General features: G+C 37.6%; 1 protein-coding gene across 12 annotated transcripts in view; it reads right to left on the reverse strand.

Annotated features, from left to right (window-relative positions):
• GCFC2 (GC-rich sequence DNA-binding factor 2) overlaps window positions 1-18916 on the reverse strand; it is a 48520-nt gene extending 29604 nt beyond the window's left edge. For 10 of the 12 annotated variants that reach the window (XR_012003117.1, XR_012003116.1, XR_012003119.1 and 7 more), the window contains exons 1-5: window positions 18599-18916; window positions 14853-14951; window positions 10105-10329; window positions 9080-9177; window positions 4482-4597 (exon numbers count right to left, since the gene is read on the reverse strand). Coding sequence is in view for 5 of the 12 variants with exons in the window: in XM_072767030.1 (XP_072623131.1) it covers window positions 4482-4597; window positions 9080-9177; window positions 10105-10329; window positions 14853-14951; window positions 18599-18860 (800 nt within the window). In the remaining 7 variants the exon portion in view is untranslated. Of the gene's footprint in view, window positions 1-1331; window positions 1514-4481; window positions 4598-9079; window positions 9178-10104; window positions 10330-14852; window positions 14952-18316; window positions 18548-18598 lie in introns of those variants that run through there. The other 2 variants (XR_012003122.1, XM_072767032.1) reach the window with 2 other exon arrangements.
• Window positions 18917-20774: the final 1858 nt, after the last annotated feature.

Below are 20774 nucleotides of genomic sequence, written 5' to 3' on the forward strand. Positions count from 1 at the left end.
CATGGAGCCTGATGCGGGACTGGATCCCGGGACTCCACGATCACGTCAGATCACGCCCTGGGCCGAAGGCAGGTACTAAACTGCTGAGCCACCCAGGGATCCCCCTATAGTGTGTGACTTTTAACTTTAGTCTTTAGACCATGAAAACGTAATTTCTTTTTAGAATAAAAAACCCAGTTAATAAAAAAAATTAAATAGGGCAGCTCGGTTGGGCATCTGACTTGATTTTGGCTCAGGTCTTCATCTCAGGGTTATGGGATTGACACTTGTGTTGGGTTCCATGCTCAGCAGAGTCTGCTTGGGATTTTCTCTCTGCTCCCTCTGCCCTGTTCCCTGCTCTTGTGCATTCTGTCTCAAATAAATATTTTTTAAAAATACACTAAAGTTAAATATAAAATCTATCCAGATAAAGTGAAATGCTAATCTCTAACAGTGGCCGGCTACCTTTTTCCTATTCTATAATTAATGTAAGACAACGGTCTCAAAATTTCAAAAAAAGCCAAAATACAAAAAACCCCAAGTCCCACGTTATATGCAATTTTAGATGCAATCGCTGTAATTCTAGCTCTTTTCTTCCAATTAAGGACTTTCAGAAAGATAGTAAATAATAGTGAGGTTACTACAAAAATAGTCTTGAATCAAGGCAATCTTCATCATTTAACATCAGTACTGAAAAACAATGATCTGGAACACAGCGTGGCAAGTTTTTCCTGTAAAGATCCAGATAGTATTTTAGGGTTTGGAGTTAATAGTTCCTATTGCTATGAACTCAATTGTGTGGTGTAGCACTAAAGCATGCACAGACAATACATAAATGCACAAGTATGGCTGTGTGACAATAAAACTTTATTTACAAAAACAGGCAGTAGGCTGGTAGTTTTCTAACTCCCTAAGTATAGATAGCCTAATATCTAAAACTGGTACATCTAAAAATTTTTATATTTACTTCACAATATGATATAAAATGCTATAAAGTACTTCACAATGCTATATAATGTCCTTTTCTATGTCAAACCATTTAAATGAACCACTACAACCAATATATCTTAGCTGCAATATGATTATGGAATGAAGCTACTTTAAAGCTGATTTACACAAAAGATACAGAGGAAGAAAATTTGGAACCTATTACCATATATTAGAAAATAAATTCCCAAGTATTAAAAAAAAAAAAAAGGGCAACAGAAATGTTCTCTATGAACATCATCATTCCACTGTGTTTGGAAAAGATACTTGGTATTACTTCAGTCTGAAATTTGTTAAGGCTTTTCTGTTATTTCACATTTGATCTATCCTGAAGAGTATTCCACATGTGCTTGAAAAGAATGTACCTTCTGCTCCTGTTGGGTGGAATATTCTGGTTAGGTCTGTTTTGTTCAAGATCACTGTTTCCTCATTGATTTTCCAACTGATGTTCCATCCATTATAGATAGTAGGATACTGAAGACTCATACTATTCATTATAATATTGCTATTTCTCTCTTCAGCTGTCAATACTTGCTTTATATAGATGCTGTAATGTCAGATGCATATATATTTATAATAGTTTACGTTAGAATTTCTGATAAATTGATCTCTTTATATAAGCCATAATGTCATTCTGTCACTTATAATAGTTTTTTTAAAAAGATTTATTTATTTATTCATGAGACAGAGAGAGAGAAGCAGAGACAGAGGGAGAAGCAGGCTCCTCGCAGGGAGCCCAATGTAGGACTCAATCCCAGATTCAGGGATCATGCCCTGAGCTGAAGACAGAAGCTCAACCACTGAGCCACCCAGGCGTCCCCCTAATAACAGTTCATAATTATGCCACTACTGCTCTTTAGTTTACTATTTTCAATCCTTTCACTTTCAGTCTATATGTATTCTTAAATCTAAATGAGTCTCTTGCGACAGCATATATCTGGATCTTATTTTTTTACCCAGTCACTCTGTCATTTAATAACAGCTTAATCTTTTTGTATTTAAGGTGATACTAATACAAGAAGATCTTGTTATTGCCATTTTGTAAATTTTCTGTCTTGTATTTTCTGCCTTTTCTTCTCTTGCTACTGTATTCTGTTGATTTTTTTTGTAGACACATGCCTTTAGTCTTTTCTCATTTTCTCCTGTGCATCTTCTATAAGTTTTGTGTGTTTATCATGGGAATCACAAAAAAACATAGTTCTAATAATCTATTTTATGCTGATAACTTCAATTACATACAAAAAAATTCTACTTATTCCTTCATATTTCCTCCACTTGTTATTGATGTCACAAATCACATCTTAAAATTTTGTATTCAATAACAGTGTCACAGTTTTTGTTTATCTTTTAAATTCTATACCTAAACTAAAAGTGATTTTCACATCAATCTTACAATAGTACATGAATAGCTATTTGTTTCTATATTTATGTTTACCATAGCTTTATATATATACACACACACACCAAGGCTGTGTCAGAAATTTAGTTTATTACTTTTAAGTCTACACCCAATGTGGGGCTTGAAATCACAACCCACAGATCAAGAGCTGAATGCTCTATTGATGTGCCAGCCAGCCTTGTATTTTCATATGCTTCATGTCACTGGCTGGCTTTCTTTCATTTCAACCATTTTCAGTCCTTTTTCAAGGACTTTTAATAGCAATTTTTGTAAGGCAGGTCTAATGATAATGAACACCCTCAGCTTTGAGGTCTTTATTTCGCCTTGGATTTTTAAAGGACAATTATATTGATTATAATAGTCTTGGCTGGGAGTTTCTTTCAGCACTTTATATACATCATCCTACTCCTTCTGGCCTATAATATTTCTATAGAGAAATCTATTAATAATCTTATGGGGTTCCCTAGTATCTGATAAGGTGCTTTTGTCTTTTTGCTTTCAACATTCTCTTTCTGTCTTTTGGAAGTTTGATTATGTGTCTCAGTGTGAGCTTCCCTGGGTGCATCCTTCTTATAAACTTTTTGAGCTTAAAATTGCATGTCTATTTTCTTCCTCAAATTGGTAAGTTTTTGAACTTATCTTCAGATAATTCACTGCCCCACTCTCTCTTCTCCTACTTGGAATTCCATAATGTGTGTTATTCTGCTTGACATATACAGTATGTCAGGCCCCTTAAGCCTTCGCTTTTCTTCATTTTCTTTGATAATTTCAAATGACCGTCTTTGAGGTCATTGCTTTTTTCTTCTGTTTGATCAAACAGGTTGCTAATCCTCTCTACTAAAGTTTTCAGTCGCTTATTGTGTTATTACAATATAGTATATATTTATTACAATTCAGTGTATATTGTTTAGCTCCAGAATCTCTGGTTCTTTTCCACAGTTTTTCTTTGCTGATATTTCCACTTTGTTCATGTATTGTTTCCCTGACTTTGTTTAGTTGTGTGTGTTCTCTTATAGCACTTTCAGCTTCTGTAAGTAGATTATTCTGAATTGTTTGTCAAGTAATTCACAGATCTGTTTCTTTAGAAATGGTGCTAGAGATTTATTTTGCTCCTTTGGTTGGACCAGGTTTTCCTGTTTCTTTATGTCTCTTGGTATTTTCTGTTGTTGTCTTATGCATTTGAAAATGTACTTAAGGGAAATAGTTTCATAGAGGGGAGGGACATCACCCATCAGCCTGGCTAGAGATCTGAGGAACAGGGGGAGTCTCTTCAAATCTTTTATGGGCTTCTATATTAAATTTCCCTATTAGAGAAATCATGGGATTCTTCTTTAGGCATTCATAGTCTCTTGCTCCCTCTGGTGTTTGTCTGCAGTATGGTAGGCTTTCTGGCTCTGCCACAACTGAGCGGTCTTTTGCTTTCTGGGGCCCCAAGTCATCTAAGGTATGACAGTTCCCTATTATAGCTCTGAGACAGATGAAGCAAAAACAGTCCCTCAGGCAGTCCCTCCAAAAACCAAAACACTGGAGGTATGTTCGACTTTTCTTTTTTTTCCCTCTCAATGGAGAAGATGTGAGTTGAGCTCTTTCAGTCTCACAAGTAGTGTGGGCTTGTAAGAGTGGTTGATGCAGTTGAAATGAAATGGCTTTTCTTACCCATTACAGGTGGATATCCTTGGCTTTGAGTTTGCCTGGCACAGTGTAACATTCTAACTGGTTTCTGGAAGGTTTTTTGGACTGTATATTAAATCAGTGTCTCTAAAGGGAAATGAGGTCTGAGGCTTCCGACTATGGCATCTTACTGCCATCACTCCCAACTTACTACTTTGAAAAATTAAGGCTATCTAACAATGCAGATAAAGGCTTTTAAAAATATTAAGAAAAAAAGCAAAATTTGATTATTTACAGATTTTAACCATGGAGCATGTATCTATTATAAAGACTAAAAAGACATACAGAAAAGAAAGTCAGTTGTGTTACTGTGGTAACACAGGTGATGATATTTCTTTCCCTACAAATCTGTTTAATATTAATATTTGTACTGAATTAAGAACACAGTGCTTTTTTCACTATTAAATGTTTAGGACAAATGTATTTTAAAATCAGTGCTACTTACCTGGTATTTAATTGCTTCTTTATAATTTCTAAATTTACTGGTGGAAATGAAATTGAAGTATCAAACTTCTTTAGTGCTTGAGGTTTACTGCTGTAGGAAAGATCTAGGTCTCGTCCCTAAAAATATGAAAATTTGTATTGTTTTAAAAGGCTCATTAATCTTATAAATATTAATAGCACAAAAGCAGACTGGGTATTTCAATTTCTCACCAGATCTAAATTCCATGCCTTTGATGTTTTTAATAGTTACAATAAAATGTTTTTATAATTTTCGGTTTTAAGATACAGAACTTTAGGGGTGCCTGGTTGGCTCAGTTGGTTCAGCATCTGACTCTTGATTTTTGGCACAGGTCATGACATTGAGCCTTGCTTCAGACTCAGGGTGGTATCTGCTTAAGATTCTCTCCCTTTCCACACCCCCTCCCCCTTTACTCTCTCTCAAAAATAAAAACAAAACAAAAAACGAAATATATAATTTTAAAATTACATGCAAGAGGCAAATTACAAAATCTTTTCACAAAAACTTGCTTCTCAGTGTTTTTAAAGCTACTTTTGTTTATGATCTAATGTACTCTCAGAAAATTATGTTCTCCATCATAGAAGTATCCACCTAACTCTAGTCTAGTCAAAGAAAAGTAAATGAAAGTCTTCTGAAGGGTGTATAGGTAAAGCTTTTAGTTCTGTTTAAGCTACTATTATATGGGTTTTCTATTACTAGTCAAGGACCATATTCTAGTTAGTACATCTTATAATATTTCATATTATTGTCCTCCGGCTAATCGTAGTTTATCACTACCACCTTAGAATGCTGAAAGAGTTCTGAAGAATATATTTTAGACACAGACATGCAAAGAAGTGGACCAGATAATTAGCTAAATCAGTGGTTTAACTATCCTTCTTATATTTTCCATAAGGCATCATCATTTCTCATATTAATTCTTTATTTTTAAAAATAGTTTATTTATTTATTTATTCATGAGAGGCACAGAGAAACAGAGACATAGGCAGAGGGAGAAGCAGGCTCCTCTTGGGGAGCCTGATGTGGGACTCGATCCCAGGACCCTGGGATCATGACCTGAGCCAAAGGCAGATGCTCAACCACTGAGCCACCCAGGTGCCCCTTTTATATTAATTCTTAACCAATTCTCCCATTCATCTCTAATCACACCTGCAAATCTTTAAACCAGCCAGGCTGTTTCAAATCTTATGTCTTTACATCCAGGTATCTGTTCTCAAATCCCTTACATTATACACATCTTTCTAAGACCTATCCAAATAGGACTGACTTCTGCAGAGGCTTTACCAAATCTCCCTATTCACCTATAAAACCTACCACTTACTTCTATGTGCCATCTCAGGACGCTGTACAAGGTTCTGTCAAAGAACCGCTGTCTCTCCCCTATAAAGATTGTACATAGTAGGGCCTATTATTAAGTGGCATAGTGGCAGAATGGTGATTCCAAAATGGTAAGTTTATGTCCTTACCTCCCAAACCTGTGAATTTTACCTTACATGTCAAAAGATGTGATTAAGGATTTGGAGAAGGGGCTTACCCTGGATTACCCAGATGAGTCCCAAATACAATACACATATCCTCGTAAGAGAAGGAGAGGGAGTTCTGGGGCACAAAAAAAGAGATATGAAGATGGAGCAGAGAGAGGGGTAGCTATGTGCCAACAGCTACCACAAGCTAGAACAGTCAAGGAATAGATTATCCTCTAGAGCTTTTGGAAGGAGCATAGCCCTATTAACACCTGGATTTTGGGTTTCTGACCTTTTGAAGTGTGAGAAAATAAAGTTCTGTGTTTTAAACCACAATGTTTGTGGTTGTTACAATAGTCATATGAAACGAATACAGTAGCATGTGGTAGATTTTCAATAAAGAAACCAGTAAATGCACCCACAGTTAATAATAAAAAAATGCAAATCAAATAGTCTGAGATTCCATTTTTTAGGTGCAACTAATCCTGCACCTAACCTGGCAAGACTGCAATGAAACATTCCCATAATATCAGTGGTATTACAGATTGATTTAAATTTTCTTTAGAAAGCAATATGGAAAAATGCAGTAATGCCATAGAAATGTTCATGTCCTTTATTTGTAATACCACTCTTGGCCATTATCCTAAGTATCCTTCAACATACATCTGAACAAGAGAGGGAAAAAAAGGAAGGAAAAAAGGGCAAGCAAATATTTACCAATTCTTATTATTTATTTTAAGTTTTATTTAAGTAATCTCTACACCCAACAAGTGGCTCAAACTCACAATCTTGAGATCAGGAGTCAGATGCTCCGACTGAGCCAGCCAGGCACCCCATCTATTCTTATTAATAATGGAAAAAAAAATTCAGATTGTTAATAACCTAAAATGTTTGCCAACAGGAAGAATGGCTAAGAAATTATGATTCACTAACTCTAATAAATATTATACAGTTTAAAAAATTAGTCACTATTAAAACTATGTAATAGAAATAGGGGAAAATATTTATAACATGACAAGCAAAAAAAAAACAAACAAAAAACCAGAATTTGAAATTGTATGCATACTGTGGTTCTGAAACTACAGGCTAAGGCATCCCAATGAACTCAAAGGGATGCTATGAAATATTTTAAATATAAATATTTTAGGGAAATACATATTCATCATTTGTTGGACTACTAGTTTTAATTTGTTCACAGTTGCAACATTAGATCGTCCTAGAGTCCTCTGCTACAGTCTTATTAGTGAAGGTGGGTTCTTGGTGGATATGATAAAAAGGAAGTAGTGATTGAAAATCAATTTGGAAAGGAGGTGAGAAGGACAGTGAACAATTTGATTCCAAGGTCTGAGACGTCATGCAGTGCCCAAGAGGTGCATCACCATTACTAAATAATTGTGGTTATTAAAAAATGAAATTAAAAGACTTTTTTCTTCAACTTATCTGTGTTTTTTTCCAAAAGATACTAAGTTATCAGGACATAAATATTATTAAATTCTTTGACTCGAACTACTTAATAAATGGAATTGTTTGGTACTTCTTTTGGCCTGGGGAAGCACCAGGATAAAGTTACTGATACTGAGGGCTCCACGAATGGGAAGTCTGGGAACTTCTGATATATATATATACTATGACTACAATTAAATATTTAAAAAAGGAATTATGCAAACTTGAGCAGTCAGAGTAAAGACTGTGGCAGTTTTTTCTCAAAGTATTTTGTTTCATGTTGTTTTGCTATACTGATTTTACTGAAGAGGGGAGGGGGTCCCAAGTCTATTATTTTTACATGATAAAAATAGTCCTCTATATCATTGCTCTGGTCAGAAATTTCTAAATGTTGTTACAACCAAAGGCTTACCTTCACTTAACATTTTACTTTTAATAACATGGAAATCTTAATACCTTCTTACTTAAAAGAGCAAATAATCTTTCAAAGCATTCTTGTTAAACAGATTAAAATATGAAACATTTATATTTGTATACTATTATATAATTTATAAGTGCTCTGATTTAAATTATGATTTTAAACTTTATAGCCACTTACTCATGTAGGTAACATTGTCTTCCCATTTTATTGATGAGAAAAGTTTAGAAAATTAAAGAATTTGTTGTGCCTGGGTAGCAAAGTTGTTTCAACATCCGACTCTTGGTTTTATCTCAGGTAGTGATCTGAGTTGTGAGATCAAGTCCCATGTTGGGCTCCATTCTTAATGTGGAATCTGCTTGAGATTCTCTCCCTCTCCAACCCGCACCCCCCCCCCCCACTTGGGCATGTGTGCTTGCTAAAATAAATAAATAAATCTTTTTAAAAAAGGGCTAAATAATTTGTGCAAAGTTGCACAAGTATTTATTGAGCACTCATAATATTAGGCACAGAGGGATAAAACACTGAACAGTTAATTATAACTCTTGACCTCATGGAGCATATATTTTAGTGGTACAGCCAGAACCCAAATCTAGGACTCCTGACCTCAACAACAGTATTATTTTTATTAGTTTCATTTTAAATCTATTTATTTGTTTAAACACTTCACATTTACATACCTACCGTATGTTACAATTACTATAAAATTAAAAAAATATAGTCCCCTCAAGTGGCCTATAATATGTAGAAGATATTTATAATTTAGTAGGAAGAGAACATAATATATAAGGTATAATAAGTTGAATGGTAGCCTCACAAAAAACAAGTCTATGTCCTAACCTGTGAATATGACCTTATTTGGAAAAAGGGTCCTTCTGGTCGTAATTAAGTGGAATATCTAAAGATGAGAATATCCTGGATTATCCAAGTGGACCCTAAATCCAATGACAGATATTCTTAATATTCTTATAAAATAGAATAGAGGTATAGGAAAGGTGGCCATATAAAGAGGGAGATAGAGACAGGGGTTATATAGTCACAAAGCAAGGAACACCTGGAGTGACAGTTGGAAGGCAAGAAAGGATTCTCCCCTAGGGCCTTCAGAGGGAGCACAACCCTGCTAACACCTTGCTTTCAAACTTCTAGCCTCTACAACTGTAAGAGAATAAATGTCTCTTGTTTTAAGCCACCAAGTTTGTGATAATTTGTTACAGCAGCCACAGAAAATTAATATATATGGTATAAAAAATAACTACCTCTGTAATTTTAACTGCTTTCCTCATTTGCTGCTGTTCCCAAATATCTTGATTTTCATCTTCCTGACTTTCTTCACTTGTTTCTTCATTTCTGGGTTCTAGGAAAAAAAATTCATGAGTAGTCTGTATTTTTCCATTCTAATAGCATCAGCTAACATTTTTGAAGGGCTTACGATGCACTGGCTTAGCAGCTTTATATGTGTTAACTTATTCTTCACAGTAATTCTGGGAAGAAAGCACTACTAACAGCCTTTTCTTTCTTTTAATGAGGAAACTCCTATCAAGAGATTAAATAACTTGTCTGGAAAATGTGCTGAAGCTGGGACTTGAATCTGGGAACCTGTACTCATCAACAAACTGTCCCAATGAAAACACTGCAGTTTCATATACGGGGGGAAAAAACTTAGAAAAAAAATGAAACATTTGATAATCCTTATTAGGAATTATAAATTCTATCCTAGAATCTAAATATTGAAAATTAATTTCTGGGTTATGAAGAAACCAAAAGTCTCATTCTGAAAAAATATCATTCAAAATGATAAGAATTTTGATAAAACATGTAATTGTTTATAAATAACAAATGTGAAAATAGTCCTATTAGACCTAAGGATTATTGGTAGAGGAAATTTTTCATCAGAGCAGGGGAGAGCTTAATAAATAACATCTAAAATCCCTATAGATGCTTCCATGTTAAAAAAAATCTTTATAAAGGTGACAATGAAAGTTTTCAATATCAAAAATAAGACACTGTACAATTTTTTTAACCTACCAAAAAAGATCAAGGAGGTCAGATAATAATGTTATTACACATTATTTGGTAATAACATCTTAATAGATCTTTTAGAGACAATGATGTCATTTACCAAATTCGTATTAAATAAAAACCAACTTTTTTTTTTTTAAACCAACTTCTAACATCTTTTAAAGTATGAGATACATTATGTTTTTATGGAAAATTTTAACGTAATATACTTGGGTGAAAAATCCCTCAATGTTTAAATATTGTAAATAAATTAAGTATGTACTTGTTTCTTCAGCCATTCTTTGTCTAAGGTTTTGAGGCTTTAGGGTAAATGGTATTCTCCTTTCATGGTCATCAGGCTCACTCTCAGGATCTTCATTACTATTTTTCTTCATCTCAGCAATGGTAGAGGTATGTTTTACATCCAAAGAGATAAAGTCATTTTGGGCCCTGGCCAATTCACGTTTTCTGCGAGCTTCCTGAATAAAAGCTGAATCAGGGATATTTACTAAAAGAAACAAAGAGGAAGACAATGAAAAACAAACACCAACAGAAATACATATGCCTCGTATTTAAAGAAAATAAAAAGGCAGTGTCTTTTCAATTTTTTCCAATTCTGGTATTAATGTAACTGTAGAACTCAAAACCTCCATCAATAAGATTACTTTTAAAGAGATTTAATGTAAATTAGAAAATGAACCTAATTTAGAAGTATCAGAAAATATAACGATACGACTTCAATGTATCTTCTAGCTCTCTTATTCATCAGATGTTGCTGACTTTTTGTTGAAGACTATTTCTCATTTCTAAAAGCTCTCAGATTATGAGGATTGGGAAGGGGGAGAGAGCTGAGCACAGAACTGCTTAGTCTGTGAGACCTGCAGAGGTTCGAATGACGGGGTACAGGCCAATCTGATGCACAAAGAATGCTGTATTATGCCCTTCCCCTCTCCTTGTGGTATCCAGGCATACAGGAAGTAAGAAAGAGACTAAAACCAGCACACAGCTAAATCAAGATCCTGTGGTGATTTCCACATGAATAAATGAGAAGTTAAAAAGTATAAAGAAAATAATCAGATTCATTTATCAGGTGAAAAATATTTAAATGATATCTTTTAATAGACCCATGTTTTAGTTTTTTTTTTTAAGATTTTATTTATTTGACAGAGCATGCATGCACACAAATGCAGGGGGAGCAGCAGGTTCTCTGCTGAGAAGGGAGTTTGATGCTGGCCTCCATCCCAGAACTCTGGGATCATGACCTAAGCCAAAGGCAGCTTAACCAACTGAGTCACCCAGGTGCTTCTAGGTTTTATTTTATAGCATATAAACAACATTAATGTGTATTATTCCAATTCAAAACAAGTTTCTTCATGTATGATCTAAGCTGAAATTTATCTTTACTTTCTGGAAAAACTTTCTAGTATTTAAGCAAAATACTAAGGTAAACAAAATGGTAAAGGAAATTTTCACTATTTCAAGCACTTCACAATGTTAATTAGGGATGTCAAACAACCAAGGCTCAAGTAAAATGTTCTAAACTTTACCACAAACTGTTCCAAATTCTTTGAAAAATAAACAAAACAAAAAAAAGATGTCCTATGCTTGGAGATGTGGGAATGTTCCAACTTTTGGAAAAAGAGAATACAGAAATTACTGACCATTATGCTTGACATTGGTGCTAAGGAAAACAAGTTCTTAAATTATTAAACAGTAACAGGTGATGACTAAAAATCAACATATGTTCACTAAGAACAAGAAATATCAGGGACGCCTTGGTGGCTCAAATGGCTAAATGTCCAACTCTTGTTTTTGGCTCAGGTCGTGATCTCAGGGTTCTGGGATTGAGCCTGCGTGGGGCTCTGTGCTCAGTGCGGAGTCTACTTGAGATTCTCTTCTTTTCCCTCTCCCTGTCGCCATACCAGTGTGTGTGCATGAAATCTTAAAAAAAAAAAAAAAAAAAGGAACAAGGAATATTAAATCAAGTGATTTACTTTTTATGGACTAGTACTAATTTATAGATTAGTATCAGGGAAATGATGCAGATCAGGTGTTTCTTCATTTTCCAAAGCATTTAACAGTTGCATGTTTTCATTGTGAATTACATTAATATGTGTGGGGAAAATCACATAGTGCACTTGATTTTTAACTGGTTGAATAATTACACCCCCCACCCCGCCCCAAATATGTTGATTATGAAGCACTGCAGGGATCTGCTAGAGGGCTCCATAGTTTGTGTTCCTGGTTTAATGATCTTAATGTGATGTGGACTAAGATAAAAAGACATGTCTTTAAAGCTGGGAGGAACAGCTAAATATAACCTAGACTCAAGACTCAAACCTTCACAACAGGTTACATGAGCATTTCTTGACTCCTCATTACACATTAGAGTCACTTAGGAAGCTTGATAATCTACTGGTTATCCTAAGCTCCCCATCCCAGAGATTCAGATTCAGTTGATCTGAGGTGGGGCTGAGCAGCACTATGTTTTAATAGCCCTCTAGGAAATTTTAATGTAAAACCAGGGTTAAGATGATACACTTAGGTTCAAATACTCAAGTGTATGAATACAAAAGCAGAAATACTGGAAGTGATTCATCTGCAAATGACTTGGTGGGGCTTAATAAATCATAGGCAATGGACTCACTAGTAAAATACTAATACTAAATAAAACTAATCCTCTCTCAAGCTACAATAAAGAAGGAAAAGTTCAAGAGAAGAGTTATTATCCTGTCCTGTCTATACCCAACACCTAGCCCAAAGCAGATGCTCGCCACATGTGGAATGAATAAAGTTACCATATTGCTTTACAATAAAAACATGCAGATTTATAAGTTAAATAATTTTCACATACATCATCTTATTTAAGGAATACAGGTTAATATCATGCCCCATGTGTAACATGCAGTATCTGCAACATCTCAAAAGAGATATTTTCCACTCTTGGATCATTCTAATAGTTCCACTGTTTGAACAAAAAATAACTGCATTCCTGGGTCCACAAACAAATCCACAGACTTCTTGCATTCCTTCATCTTTTCTTCTCCAGAAGAAAAAAAGTTTTTCACAGGAAAAAATTTTCAACTTTCAGTGTTTCTAAAACACTGAAACACTGAGGAGGGATAATTCTTCACTGTGAACTGTCCTGTACTCTGTGAGACATTTATCATTTCTTGCCTCCAGAGCACTACATGCCTGTAACACCTCTGTCACATGATAATTAAAAACTATCCCATAGATGAGCACTGGGTGTTATGCTATATGTGGGCAAATTGAACTCCAATTAAAAAAAAAAAAAACTATCCCATACATCTGTAAACACTGTCCTCTCTCCTTGCATGTGTAATCCTGCCAACACTTTACAACTACTGGCTTACACTTTCTAATCCATCAGTTTCTATAGCAGCATTGTACAATACAGTACACACTGGCCATATGAGACCATTTAAAAATTCAAAATCCAGTTCCTTAGTTGCATCAGCCACATTTCAAGAGCTTTATAGCCACATGTGGCTAGTGGCTAATATACCAGACAATGAAAATATAAAAATTTTATTATCATCATAGAAAATTCTTTTTTTTTTAAAAGATTTATTTATTTACTTATTTATGATAGACAGAGAGAGAGAGAGAGAGACAGAGATACAGGAGGAGGGAGAAGCAGGCTCCATGCCGGGAGCCCGACATGGAACTCGATCCCGGGACTCCAGGATTGCGCCCTGGGCCAAAGGCAGGCATTAAACCACTGAGCCACCCAGGGATCCCCTCATCATAGAAAATTCTAATGGACAGCACCATATGTAGAGTCTAGACAAAGCATCATTTATCTATGAAGCTTCAATTCTTTTTTTTTTTTTTTAAGATTTTATTTATTCATGAGGGACAGAGAGAGAGAGGCAGAGACACAGGCAGAGGGAGAAGCAGACTCCATGAAGGGAGCCCGATGTGGGACTTGATCCCGGGTCTCCAGGATCAGGCCCTGGGCTGAAGGTGGCGCAAAACCGCTGAGCCACCCAGGCTGCCCCGAGGCTTCAATTCTTAATACTGGTTTCATCACTAAGTACTTCTACTTCTGTAACTTGTGAAGTTGTGTAATAAAAACAAAATTACAAGAGTTACTGGTTCTTGTTTTTAATAAGTTAATAAAACACATGATAAGTCTTTAAAAATGTATTTAAACAATTGTATCTCAAGTTAATTTGTTTCTTTTATAAAGCTACATATTTTTATTTTCTCAGAAGGGGGTTCAGACTTAGTAAGACTGTCAAGGGTCCACAGCACAAGTTCTAGATCCCTGAGACTAAATAGGCCAGAGAAATATTTTCAGCTTTGTGAGCCATAATGTATGTTACAATTTCTAAACTGTCACTGTAGTGCAAAAGCAGCCACAGACAACATGTAACTAATGAGTCTTTTAATAAGGATTTACTTGCAAAAGCAAGTGATGGGTCATATTTGGCTTACAAGTGGCAATTTGCCTGAACTGGACTGATCTTTCTAAAAAACAAAAATGGTCATGCCATTTATTTGCATAAAATTTTCAGTAGTTCTCCCAAACTCTGTATTATCTGACTCCAATTTGTCTGCTTTTTATTGTTGTTATTCCTGTTTCTTAAACTCCAACCAAATCTTTTCATTTTAACATCTGTTTTTAGTTCTCTGCACATGCTATGTTATCTCCCCTAGAGTTTTTTACATTTGCTATATCCTGTACCCAAAACATCTTCACTAACAATTCTTACCATCCTTCAGATATTGGCATCAATCACCCAGTGTAGCACAGTGGTTAAGAACACAGGTTCTAGAGCAGATTGCCTGGGTTTGAATTCTAGCTCTGCCTCTTACAAGCTGTCTGACTTTGGGCATGTCATGTAATGGAAAAGAGCAATAGATTTTGGCACTCTGACAATTTTGGTAATGATTTACTTGCCCCATACTTCACTATAGCTGTGTTACCAAAAATAATAATCACTGGTATAGAAGATACTGATACTAGAAATAAAGTTTATCAAAATTACAAAATTTACTAACCTATTGATGAAAATTCTTCTTCCAGAGAGCTAGAGCTGTTGGATGATGAATTCTGATCATCTTTACTTTCTGAGGAATGATGTGTTTCACCCTCTTCATCTGTTAAAAGATCAACCATTCTGGATTATAACAGGACATTTTTTTGAATATAACAAGAAAGAGTCAAAAGATACTGGAATCAGTAATTGAAATTCTACACAACACATAGCATTGTACACGTACAGTGTTTTAATTTTTCTCCATGTATGTGAGGTGTATATACAGATCTTTCTCCATTTCCCTTCTTTCTGAAATCAATGGATGACCTAATAAATGCATATATTTACCCTATTTATATGATCTACTTATCTAATAAAATATTCTCTTAGAAGATGCAATGATAATGGAAGGAAACAGAGAAAAAAGATGATGACAAAAAGTGAAGGAAGATTTAAAACAAAAAAGAAAAATAATGGTAGTGAACAAGTTCAAAAACAAAAAAATCCTGATGTATACTTCCTATACGCTAGGCACACTTAAATCTGTTTTACAAGGTCTATGTCATACAATTACAGAATTTCACAATTATATAAAGTAAGTACTATTATTGACGAGGACATTAGGAATTGGAGAGGCTAAATAACATGTCCAGTGTCACAAAGTTATTCAGTGGAGAAGCAGGGTTTTCAATCTAATTTTATTTAATTCTGGAATTTAGATTCTCTTTATGTCCTATTTCAATGACTGGTGGCAAGTAGTACCTGTAACGAGCACTGTGGTCAAATCACAGATCTCTGTTTCTACTAAGTGATTTTGGGAAGGACAGTCTGTCCAGTAATCTATTAAGCAAAGATAACACCCATAAGGGTATTGTGAGGGCTGAATAAAATGTGAAAGAATCATAGTAGTATTGACAAAAAGGACTGGTTAATTTATAATTATTTTGTATTTTTTATGAACAACTTTAAAGCTTAAGATTACATAAATAGTACTCTTTATCTTCAAAATATACCTTAATTAACAGACCTATATAGAATTTAAAAAATCTAAAGATCAAAACTTAGAAGACAAAGGAATGTAACTACTGATTACATCTTTCTTTGCTACTATTTAACAACTCCTACCTGTTCTCAAAATGGATTAACACTAGAGGGGTGGTTCTCGAGAGCATGGTCCATCAACCCCTGGAAGTCTGTAGGACCCTTTCTGAGGGTCTGTGAGTTCAAAACTACTATGAAAGTATTGAAAGTATGAAACACAGTATTATCGTGTTATTTGCCCTTTTTAGTCTGTTGCTATTTATACAATGAAGCAAAAACAGTGGTGGGTAAAACTCCTGGCTTCTTAATACGAATCAAGACAGTGACAGCAATCTGTAGTGGCGGCCATTGTATTCTTGCCAAGAAAACAAACAGGTAAACTTACCATCCTTAATAGAGCAACAAAAAGTCATTAAATTTATTAAATCTTGACCTTTGAGGACACATCTTTTAAATAGTCTATGGACCAAAACAGAAGTGTGTATTAAGCACTCTGGGGGGCATACTGAAACATAATGGTTGCCTCACTGAAAAGCGTCTGTATGAGTTGCACGTTGAACTAGCCACTGTCTTCAAGAAGCAACAGTTTTATTTGAAAGAATGAGTGACAAACTCTAGTTATTCCTACATGTCTACCTGACACATTTTCTCAAAAATGGCAAAGAAGTGCCTATCACTTCAAGAATTAGAGATTTCAAGTGAAAACTCAAATTTTGGAAAACTTATATGCTACACAGTGAACTTAATATCTTTCCATCACTTAATGACTGATGATTATGAGAAGGAACACAGTAACATTAACAGATTCTTTTGGATATTATATAAAATGTACCAGCATTTGCAAACCCAGTGAACCAAGAGTTTCCAACAGTCAATGCAAGATTTTACCAATTGTGCATGGGTAAAAGGTTCATTGAAAATGCAAAACAGACCAATGGATTTTCACGTAATGGAGTATAAAATAACTGACAAGTATGATTTCAGCTGCCATGTTGCAAACTGACCTTCAAGAAACTATTTTTTGTTGATTTTTTAAAAATATCAAAACAGAACACCCTGTCATCTAAAAAGGCTATTAAGTATTCCTATTACACCACAAACCTGTGGTTTTCTTTTCATATATCAAATGAAACATCACAACAGATTGAATGCAGAAGCACCTTTGAGAAGTCGGCTGTATTATTCGTTGAAGCCAGACATTAAAGACTTGTAAATTGAAACAATGTCATTCTATTTTCTGGAAGAGGGATCCCTGGGTGGCGCAGCGGTTTAGCGCCTGCCTTTGGTCCAGGGCGCGATCCTGGAGACCCGGGATCGAGTCCCACGTTGGGCTCCGGGTGCATGGAGCCTGCTTCTCCCTCTGCCTGTGTCTCTGCCTCTCTCTCTCTCTCTCTGTGACTATCACCAAAAAAAAAAATTATTTTCTGGAAGAGTGTCCCCCCTCAAAAATGTTACCTATCCATACAGGTAATGGTTTAATTTAGAAAACGTGAATAAAAATTTATCTTAATCTCTAACATGGTAAATATCAATAGATATAATCTACAGAAACAAAAGCTCTTTGGGATAGTCTCATAAAGGGGATATTAAGACCAAAAAGTTTTGAGAACCACTGTTTTAGATGCAAGCAAAAAGGCAACTCCTGGCCTCAATTCTCCCAATTAAAGTTTGACCAGGTGACTGCCATAGAGTAGAAAAATACAAAAAGTCTTCAAAGCTTTAGACAAACAGAAGGTCGTAATTAAAGAAATCACCAAAATCACTTGTACTAAAAATAGTGGTGGAGAAAAATTCTACCTCAATACTAACGGAAAACTGCATTTTTATTAAGCTCCAATTCAAAACGGAACAACTGTCAACTTTATGTTGCTTAAATTCTGTATTTAAAAACGAAAGGGTACTTCAAACCACATTGTATCCTTTATGCTACTTAGTGACATAGCATGTTATTTTTTTTAAAGATGTTATTTTTATAGGACATTCTTATACAGGCAGAGACACAGGCAGAGAGAGCACCAGTGTAGCACACCCAGTGTACACCGGGCAGAGACACAGGCAGAGGATGAGACACAGGCAGAGACAGGCGCAGGCTCCACGCAGGGAGCCCGACGTGGGACTCGATCCCAGGACCCCGGGATCAGGCCCTGAGCCGAAGGCAGACGCTCAACCGCCGAGCCACCCAGGTGCCCCTAGAGCGTTATTCTTATTTCCCTTCTTGCAAATAACTGATGAAAAACAAAACAAGCACAAGAAAACGTTCCAAGTGTCTGTTACCTATATTCTTCTAATGGACTATTCTGGTTAAAGTGTTTTCTGGAAAAATAACTGAGGATGTTTCCAAAAGTACCTAACACTTTCCCCTACCTCAAAGTAGTATGGAAAAAAAATTTTTTTTTACTTCTGTGACGATCTAGGCTCTTCACAAACAGCAAATACTGCACTTACAACTGCAACCGGTGGGAGTTCACCCGATGGTGCAAACGCAGAGGAGCCACAAACCCCGCAGGGCTCCTTCCAGTCCCCCGCCCCACCCCCACGCCGCCCAACGCCGAGATGCGGGCAGCGGGCGAGTGGGCACCGGAAGGCCGGCAGCCGTGCTCACAGCCGCGGCCACCGCGGTCCGCAGCGCATCCAGGACCCTCCCCTCCCCAGAACCCCGCGGGCCTCGTCCCTCCCTCCCCACCTCCGTCACTTCCGGCGCCCCTCCGCCCCGCTCCCCTGCCTCACCTGGGACGCCCGAGCCGCCCTCCGCGCGCGGAGCCGCCCCCGCGGCGCGCCGGGAACTCGCCCACACCCGGCCCCGGCCCCGGCTCCGAGGGCCGCGGCCCCGAACATGCCGGTCCGCCGCTTCCACACGGCCACCTCCCGGGAGTGGCCCTTCCTCCCTAAGGCCCGGCGCCCCGGGTTCAGCAGACGACTCCTCGGTGCTGTCGCTGTCACTAGACTGGGTTCGGCGCTGCCGGAAAGTCCTCTTCGGCCTGTGAGCCATGGCCGAGGCCCGAGCCCGACGCGCGCCTGCGCCCCCGCGTGCGGCGTCCAAGGCGGCGCGCGCTCCCGCCTGCGCGCTCCCGCCGCCGTGTGCGCGCCCCCTTCGCCCTGCGCATGCGTGCTCTGTCCCCTTCGCTCCGGGCTGGGGAGTGGTTTCCGGGGCGGCGGCCTGGAGGTGCAAGGCCTGGAGAGTCCGGCAGCCTCCCGGAGCTGGGCGCCGCGGAGAGCATCACTCACCGGTGCTCCTTGGGCAAACTCTAAGATTCAGGCACTACACCTACCTCCTGGACTGGAACCCCGTTCGCTGCCTTCCGCTTTATTGAAGAGAGTAAAGTTCTCCCCAACCAAGCATTAAAAGAAACACACCAGAATAGTGTGTGTGTGTGTGTGTGTGTGTGTTTGGGGAGATTGCTTCTGAAAGCTAAACAGCAAAATCTGCACATAAATGATAGAGAAGTAAGCAAAAAATCAAGATTGCTCTCAGGGGGCAAGGTTTCAACAGAGCCTGGTTGAATGCTTTGGCTCATGGGGGGGGGGGATGTATTCAGAGAAAAGGGGGTGTTGTTTAGAAAGATGTGCGGCACTAAGAAGGATGGCAGACCCCGCGGGAAGCTTGGACGGGGTCCATTCACGCTGTTGAGAGAGAGGAAGCCTTGATGGGGGCCTGGGGGTAAAGCCCATTCTTCCTTGGACGCCTCTGACCACATCCATCTGACGCAAATAACCATTGAGTTCCTTTAAATTCTCTCGCAGGGTTTGGCCTCCATGCTCCACAAAGTTTTAGTTCGTGCTTTAAAGTTCAGGAAGGCTTTCCAAGAGGTTTGTAGGAAGGATTGTTTTAAAAGAGAACGTTCCCGAGGCTCCCCTCCCTCTATATAGCTGCCTCTATATGTATTGCTCGGTGATGTCATGCTGGTAGTTTGGAATCAGCCAGGGTGGGAATATTACATACCACAGAAACTTACAGACCTCAAATAAATAACCCCTGCATCCACACAGTGCCCGTGTCGTCTTCTCTCTCCGCTTGTTACAAAGAGACACGATTCTCTATCCATTCTCAATGTACAATAGTGTATACACCCACGTGTAAAAACTCCTGCAGCATCTAAAGTTTTGTTGTCAGGATGAGAGAATAAATACCTCCGAACGCAACAATTCTCCTGGAAATCAGACTGTTTCCAATGTCTTGATTTCAACAAAAATAGAGGAGCAACTCCAGCTTTCAGTCGACCACTCAAAATAATTTTTGATTATGAATCACTGATTTTTGCACAGAGTTCAGAGTGGAGCTTGTTACCCAGGATTTGGGTTTGTGCTAGATTTTTTCTTTTTCAAGTTTTTTTTTTTTATTTTTATTTATTTATGATAGTCACACAGAGAGAGAGAGAGAGAGAGAGAGAGAGAGAGAGGAAGAGACACAGGCAGAGGGAGAAGCAGGCTCCATGCACCGGGAGCCCGACGTGGGATTCGATCCCGGGTCTCCAGGATCGTGCCCTGGGCCAGAGGCAGGTGCTAAACCGCTGCGCCACCCAGGGATCCCCTCGTTTCAAGTTTTTATTTAAATTTCAGTTAGTTGACATACAGTCTAATATTAGTTTCAGGTGTAGAACTTAGTGATTGAATACTTCCATAAAACAGTGCTCATCACCTATTTCGCCCATTCCCCACCCACCTCCCCTCTGGTAACCATCAATTTGCTCTCTGTAGTTAAGAGTCTGTTTCTTGGCTTGTCTCCTTTAATACCCCCATGTTCTTTTTTCTTAAATTCCACTTGTGAGTGAAATCATATGGTATTTGTCTTTCTCAGACTATTTTGCTTTGTGCTAGGAGGTTTTTAAGGAGAGCTAAGGGAAGCAGGGCCAGATTTAGATTGCGTCATGTCAGGAAGTTGGGTTCCTTAATAATTTGGTTCAAG

This window comes from Vulpes vulpes, chromosome 8 (genome assembly GCF_048418805.1).
Source record: "Vulpes vulpes isolate BD-2025 chromosome 8, VulVul3, whole genome shotgun sequence".
NCBI classification, from domain to species: Eukaryota; Metazoa; Chordata; class Mammalia; order Carnivora; family Canidae; genus Vulpes; species Vulpes vulpes.